Below are 7,462 nucleotides of genomic sequence, written 5' to 3'. Positions count from 1 at the left end.
ACACACACACTTTAAAAGGAATGGACAGATCTCAAATGTAGGTAATAGGAAGTATGTATCCATTTGTTTGATTTGAGAACTTGTTTGTGTTGTATGCCGCCATAACTGGAGGAGTGAGAATGAAAGGTGATCAGTGTAGACATGAAGAAAATATCATTTCCAACGCCATATCGTTAGACCTTATGGAATGTTTACTTTGTTTTTATTCTACGAATATCAATAGCATTTATAGCAGAATAGTCGGTAGGAAATGCACACATCCACCTCAATAAACAGAAAATACCATACTCTGTCTCCTTGAAAACAAGCTAATCAGCTGTCAATTCTGTTTCACACACAAAATAACTAAGAGATCTTTATGAAAAAGGCAAACTCTTTATTATGCAAAACGATTACCAAAACATTTGCAAACAAAACGTTGTGTACAACGTCGTGGTTACGATCCAAGATCTAGATTATGTTCAAAACAAGGCCTTTCAGTTCCCATCCATCCATCCCTCACTCCTCCTCTCCATTTCTCTCACTTGTCTCTCTAGCACCCTCACTTGATCCTCCAGGTCGGTTTTGTCGCCCCCGGTGCCAGAATGCCCGATACCCAATAGGACGCAGACGCTCACCAGACCAGCCAATCGCAGCGCCGTAGTCTCTGTTCCAGCGCTGCGGTCACTTAGGATCAGGCCAAACAGTCCTAAAACCACACCCAGCTTCAGTAGCCACAGGACCCGCCTCAGAGTGGATGCCACCAATTGGAAGACCAGGGACAGCAGCCAGTAGCCAATGAGAGCCAGCAGAAGCCACTGACCGATATAGACCACAGCATCTGGGGTGATACTGTTAACAGGCATTTCAACTGAAGGAGAGATCGAAAGAGAGAAATACAACATGATATTAGCGCATTTTCTGGCCTAGTATTCTTAAAAATGCTTCCTTTACTTGTCTCCATTCCAAGACGTGGCAAAAACGTAGTCTTAGCAGTGTGTTGCGATGTAATTATTGTACCGGTAGTTACAGTCACAAAGCCTAGTAGGTTACTTTTTGGCAATGTGGAGAAAAAGGTTTGCCCGTCTGGCACACACCTAATCCAGGGCATGTCTGTCAGTGGGTAAAGGGCTCCCTTGGCAGGTCAGACTTTCATCCAATTGTGTTGTGTGTTTACAGAGAACAATTACAGTAAATTACAATGTGAGAGTGTATCTAGTACTGTTACATGGGTTGTGTGTTGAGATGTTGCACAATATGGGATCAATCAATAGATGACATAAGAATGATTTACTTGAAATTACTATTTGTGTATTGACAACTGTCTGTTCTATGATTGAATAGTACACTGGTTATCAGCCCTGGTCCTGGGGAGCTACAGGTTGTGCAGTTTTTTTTTGCTCCAGCCCAGCTCTAAAACACCAGATCCAACTAGTCAACTGCTCATCAAGACATTGATTAGGTGTGTTAGTGCTGGGCTGAAACAAAAGTCTGCACGTGACATGCTTTAGCTCTCTGGGAACAGTATTGGTGACTAACTGGAGTATTGCATTAGCTTTCTGGGCCTGTATTCATAAAGTGGGAATAGGAGTGTTGATTTAGCATCAGTGTTGCCTTTAATATTATAATGAATGATCCTAGAGCAGTCGTTTACCATCAACTCCTGCTGCCCTCAGGAACTGGGTGAGGTACTTCATAACCACATTTGCGCCACTGGCCGCTACCGCAGCCAGATACTTGACCACCCGAAAGAAACACTGATAGGAGGGGAGAGAGAGAGAGAGTTGTTAATGATATAGGGTTCTGTTTGAGGCAAACACATGGGCCACTAAATACGGAAATAAAACAAGCATGCACAAGGGTTCCCGTATAGGCCGACTTGTTGCTACTTGCACCTACCTAATTCGACAAAAGAACTGACATCATTAGACTAAGAATTTGTGATACATACTACTGTTAAATTGAATTTAGAGCAGGCTATTCTTTGTTCCTCACCTTCTGTGCAGTTTCAACAGACCGCGCCCCGACCAGGTGGACAAGGTAACCGTGCGTCTCCTGGGACAAATCCGTGAGCGTCTCCCGGAGGACTTGCATCATTCCCGGGGAATAGTTAAATGACTTCTCGAAGCGACTATATTCTCCCGAACAAGTAACTACCACGGTGCTCAGCACACACAAGACGAAACACACTTTCATTTTCCCCCCCAGACGCCTTACATAAAGTCAAACAATTAAAAAAAAACATCCAACGTCTTTAGATTTAGTTGAATATGGTTTCACTGCATAAGCATATGCTACAACAATCTAAACAGGCCACTCTACGGACAGAAACATATTGGCTACAATGTAGCCTATGTCTTAGATATGGAAAGAAAAAAAACATAGTCTAACAGTTTCCAGGATATAGAAAGTGGGCAGGCCAACACAAAATGTATTACAGTAGTTGCGTTGCCCTTCTTCATCTTTAAGTTTGATTGGCAAATCGCAATCAACTGACAAATGCATACACCGCCACCTACTGTACTGGAGTGTGACGACTTACCTATACCACTACAGTATATTCTTTTGACTAACCCTGGATTTCTAATAAAATAACTCAAACCTCACCACTCCCATCACCCCCACCCAAAATACCATCCACCCCCGTCCAACCTCTGACCCTGTCAAACACACTCTCCCTTTCTGCACACATTCCACAAAATAGTAATACGTGTTCAACCGTTTCCTCTACCATACAGCCATTACACATTCCAGTACCATATTTCCTATCAATTTCAAAAAGGAATTCAATCCCGTATGCCCTAATCTCATCCTACACAACATAACCTCCTCCCTTCTGTTCTCATTACATGATACTATCTCCCGTAAAGATTTCCTTGTACTATAAAAATGTCTGCCCTTACTACCTTCATCCCAATGTCTCTGCCAGCAATCTAACCCATTTTTTCAAATGAATGTTTTAATTTCTCCTCTACCCAACTGCACCTGTATATCCACAAGAGTACTTTTCACTGCTCTTTTTGCTGTTATATCTACTATATTATTTCCATAAACTCCTGCATGAGCCGGAATCCAACCGAACTAAATGTCAATACCATTTCTTTGTAACCCCAACAACTGCATCATTACTTCTAACCATAAATCATCACGTTCTGACTTTCCAGATCTTAAACTACACAAAACCGATGCAGAGTTCAAACATATTACTACTCTTCTTGGTTGCACCTCCTCTATCCATTGCTATCCAACAATTATCGCAAGCATTTCTGTTGAATATACAGACAAATCATTTGTTAGACTTGCATAGACTAACATCGAACTCAATAATAAATACACTTGCTCCCGTCTCCCCATTCATCGTATCCTTTGAACCATCTGTATACACTACAATACAATAATACAACTGATTACTAATATATTGATCGACTATTATTCCTTCATTATCATCTTCACACTACTGTTTATTTTTTTTCGATCAGGCTAAAATCAAGTTAACTTGCCCTAGCTTTCTATTTGCAATATAAAATGAGGGTTTGCGTAGACTGGATGGAATTCCTGAAACGTTGACGCCGTAAAACCTGCCCACCGGGTAGAAAAGGGGAAGTAGGGCACGCTCGCCACCTACTGTCAAGAAGTCGACATTAAATAGCTTATCCAGCAGGTCGCAACGTTTCAGAACGTTCCGATTGAAATAGGCCATGTAGAACAAACATGCTTCTCTGACATGCAGAATAAGGATTCACATTAGCTATGTTATTGTCATTTCTATCTGCAACGTTCGACAACGTTTGGCAGTTGACGGCACCAAATGTATTTTATTTTATACCAACCTTTATTTTCATACCCTGATCTCCTGTTGTTGTCTATTTGTTCGACCGCTTACAAATATGTAGTAGTAGGTGTTTATATCACACACAAAATAGCTAAAATAAATGTCTGAACAAAATAAGTGAAATTAAAGTTTATTTATTCAACTGTTATCATTGGCCCCGGTGTTTATTTTATTCCCTATGGTCCTGGTCAAAAGTAGTGCACTATATAGGGAATAGGGTACCATTTGGGACAAACTTCAGGGTCTTCTTCCATTACTTGTTCCTCTGGGCTTGGGCCTTGTAGGTCAAGTAGGCCAGCTTGGTGGTGAGCTGCTCAGTGAAGAGGGGGTGGAACGCCAGCATGATCCTCAACATGTTGCCTTTACGGGCCTCGTCCACCGGAGTCTGGCCCCAGATATCTATCTCCTGGGTGGGAGGGGAGGAGAGGAAAGAGAGAAGAGAAAGGGCATGAGAGAGAAGGACAGGAGAAGAGAGGTGAGGTAAGGTGGAGGAGTGGATCGGACTCTAAGGTGAATTTGGAAAAAGGACATTCATTTCAATTGTCAGATGTAGTGGTGGTATGTTGAGGATGCTGCTGAAACTCAAACTGTAGAGCAAAAACACTTAGGTGGCATAACGGTCCAGTTGCTACAGTACTTTGGTGAAGATTCAATTACTACCTCTTTTACCTCTCCTACCCCACCCTGAGATGAGCAGGGTCGCACTGTAGCAAAACCATTCAAAACATTGTGCAACTGAAAATGTGTTTCTTATTGGACAAGTTCAGATAGTACCTCCCTGTTTCAGCCTGTTTGCTTCCGTTTAGTGCCTAGTGAGTGAACATGACCCTGGTTCTTACCAGAGGGTGGCCCCATACTGCCCCACGGCTTCTTATACCTCACACCTCCCCTTCCAGCTAACCCATTTGGTAGATCAGGGGCTGTATTCACTAGGCACGAAATGGAAGAAAACGGGTCGAAACTTTGAGGAACTGGGAGGGACTACCTGAACTTGTCCAATAAGAAATGCTTGTTTTCGTTTTTTCAGTTGCTCAGAGTTTTGCTACATTTTTCAATAATGAATATGACCCTGGTTCTTACCAGCGGGGTTGCCCCATACTCCAGCAGCCTGCGGACCATGACTGTGTCCCTCATCTTCACAGCCAGGTGCATGGCCGTGCGTCCATTGTAGTCCTTAGAGTCCATGTCCACTCCAGACAGCGCCCAGGCATGAAGCAGCTGGTAGTCTTTCTTGGCCACCGCCCTGAGAGGGAGGGAGCGGTGGGAGAGGGAGGGAGATGGCGGGAAATGGGAGGAGGGGGAGAGAGAGACGTGGGTCAATATTTCTATAACAAGAGTGGCATCTTATTTTTGAATAATGAAAGCACGACTCAAAATGATTCATGTTTATGAATAAGGAGTTACTCACTGCAGCAGCTCCACGCCGATCCTCACTGAGGGCATGGCCAGTGACGCCTCTCTCATCCTCAGGAACTTGACGACGTCATAATGCCTGACATGCAAATGTGAGCCACCATTATCTGGCTTTAGTGTGTGTGCTTTCAATGTTGCTTTATTAGTCCACTTCTAGACTTATTCCAGGTCGGCTACTTACAATGACGCTTTGACAAAGCAGAGCAGGGTGAGTGGGCTACCTGTTGATAATGGCCAGGCGTAGGGGTGTGTTTCCGAAGCGGTCTTTCAAATGCTGGGAGGCTCCTTTGGCCAGCAGGTACTTGACCATGTCCAGGTTACCGATCTCACAGGCCTTCAGCAGGGGTTTGGTGCCGTCATAGTCCCCACAGTTCACATCCATCTTGGGGGGGGGGGGGGGTATATATGCAAGACAAGTGTGTGTGAGAGTGAAGAAAATGTACCCAAATAAAGAAAACACAGACACACTACTGCACACATTTTCTAGGATCTCCTGGAGGGAGAGGAAGTCGTTGCTCTCTACAGCTCCGTTGGCGAAGGAGGGAAGCAACTCTCCCAACAGTCCCTTGCGCTCCTGAAGGAAACACAAAGAGTTGAACCAGGTATTTATCATCATGGAGTAGGTGTGCAAGTCAGGTGTAACATCACTGATAAATGGGCAAATGGGTCTATCCAAATTATAGGTGAACTCATATGGCCTTGCCTCTATGTCCTTGTTCCGCAGCCAGCTGAGCTCTAGGACCTTGCCCAGCCATTGCAGAAACTTCTTGTCCCTGATCACAGGGCCTGCGATCACGATCGGTTTTAGGCTGAGGTCCCTCGCTGGGGGTTTCTCCATAGCTGGGACAAAGAGCAGGTGGTATGTATTACGATAGATAAACACGCAGAATGGGTAAAATATCAAAGCTACCGAGCTATCTAGCTACTCTGCTAACGTTACTAGTAGCTAGCTAACTAGCTATCACATCAAGTTCAGATAGCTAGCTAATTGCAGCACTTAGCTATCTTCTCTCTGCTGCATATTGAAGTGGTGAACTAACTAAAGTAGCTTACTACCTTTCTATAGTATCACGTTACTTTATAAACATTGAACAGTTAGTTCATGTAAGCAAACTAGTTTGCTCATCAAGGTATTAGAGCTTGTCAACAAACCAACACAACCGTTGGAGGGCGCGCGCCAGGTGAATGGCCAGATTATTTTGTTGCTTTTGTTTTACAACTGGTCATGTCCACTAGGTGGTAGCAAAGCTATATATTGATCTAAATACGAGCCTCTTTTGGTGGCGCAAAATGACAAATGTGCATACACTTGTTCTGCGACCAGATACAGTAGATTCAATTCACTATTTGTAAAGACCTTGGGTTGTTTAGGCAAGAAAACAAAAGTTCACCCTGTTGCTGTCAATTGTCAGTGAAAGCAATGGGATGTTGACGACCATGATGATGGTATATTTGTGGCCGTTGGACAGAAGTCTTCCGTGTACTGAAAATTCCTTGGCAGAAAGAACAGAGATATGTTGCTAGGTTACTCAAATTACAAATAAAGACGTCATCCCTTCTGACACCAGGGAGATGTTCAGAGAGAGGGAAAAAGAGGGAGGGAGAGAAAATAATCATGTATATTTATTTATAAAGGGCTTTTAATATTTGTCCCTCATAAATAAAAACAAATGTAATGATGGAGTGAATAAGTAAATGTAAAGAGCGAGAAAGAATGATATGGGAAAAAAAGAAGGTTAGGAAGGGTGGATGGAAAAAAGAGGGGTGGATTGTGTGTGGGTGTGTGTGTGGGAGGGAGGGAGGGAGAGTGTGAGATGGAATGGAAGAGGGGGCCAGAGAGGAACAAAACAATGAGTTTTTTTAATAATCTGGAGTCAGACTCCATCGAAGCAGTGAACGGCTCAGCCACTCCACTACCGTGTAACCCTGCCTCCCTCCCAAATGGCACCCTATACCCTATATAGCGCACTACTTTTGACCAGTAGTGCACTATATAGGGAATAGGGTGCCATTTGGGTCACATTCCATGTCTCTGAAAGAAGAGACTGTGAGGGAACAGAACAGGAAGAGATGAGGGAGGTCAGGAGGTCGGCAGCTGGACGGCCCAGTCACAGTGTGTGTGTGTGTGTGTGTGTGTGTGTGTGTGTGTGTGTGTGTGTGTGTGTGTGTGTGTGTGTGTGTGTGTGTGTGTGTGTGTGTGTGTGTGTGTGTGTGTGTGGTGTGTTTCGAGACGAGAGA

At 43.8% G+C, this 7,462-nt stretch overlaps 2 protein-coding genes across 4 annotated transcripts; both read right to left on the bottom strand.

The window, feature by feature from the left end:
• Positions 1 to 355: 355 nt before the first annotated feature.
• On the bottom strand, positions 356 to 2,412 carry LOC106602586 (transmembrane protein 109-like). Its single transcript, XM_014195302.3, has 3 exons — positions 1,975 to 2,412; positions 1,634 to 1,736; positions 356 to 850 (listed from the first exon to the last, which is right to left on the bottom strand). Exons 1-3 carry the CDS (start codon positions 2,173 to 2,175, stop codon positions 477 to 479), a joined length of 678 nt encoding a protein of 225 aa, XP_014050777.3. The 5' UTR covers positions 2,176 to 2,412; the 3' UTR covers positions 356 to 476.
• A 1,531-nt stretch (positions 2,413 to 3,943) lies between these two features.
• On the bottom strand, positions 3,944 to 6,712 carry si:dkey-9i23.14 (L-asparaginase). Of its 3 annotated transcripts, none has more exons than XM_014195392.3 (7): positions 6,616 to 6,712; positions 5,928 to 6,064; positions 5,703 to 5,798; positions 5,446 to 5,606; positions 5,220 to 5,303; positions 4,892 to 5,054; positions 3,944 to 4,217 (listed from the first exon to the last, which is right to left on the bottom strand). In XM_014195392.3, the coding sequence occupies exons 2-7, from the start codon at positions 6,060 to 6,062 to the stop codon at positions 4,065 to 4,067; spliced, it is 792 nt and encodes a 263-aa protein (XP_014050867.1). In that variant the 5' UTR covers positions 6,063 to 6,064; positions 6,616 to 6,712; the 3' UTR covers positions 3,944 to 4,064. The 3 variants fall into 3 exon arrangements, with proteins under 3 accessions (XP_014050867.1, XP_014050866.1, XP_082830344.1); XM_014195391.3 differs by lacking the exon at positions 6,616 to 6,712 and adding an exon at positions 6,281 to 6,582; XM_082974218.1 differs by lacking the exon at positions 6,616 to 6,712 and having other exon boundaries at positions 5,928 to 6,583.
• Positions 6,713 to 7,462: the final 750 nt, after the last annotated feature.

Source organism: Salmo salar, chromosome 04 (genome assembly GCF_965601325.2).
Source record: "Salmo salar chromosome 04, fSalSal1, whole genome shotgun sequence".
In the NCBI taxonomy this organism is placed as follows: Eukaryota; Metazoa; Chordata; class Actinopteri; order Salmoniformes; family Salmonidae; genus Salmo; species Salmo salar.
This window is presented reverse-complemented; position numbering and strand designations above follow the sequence as displayed.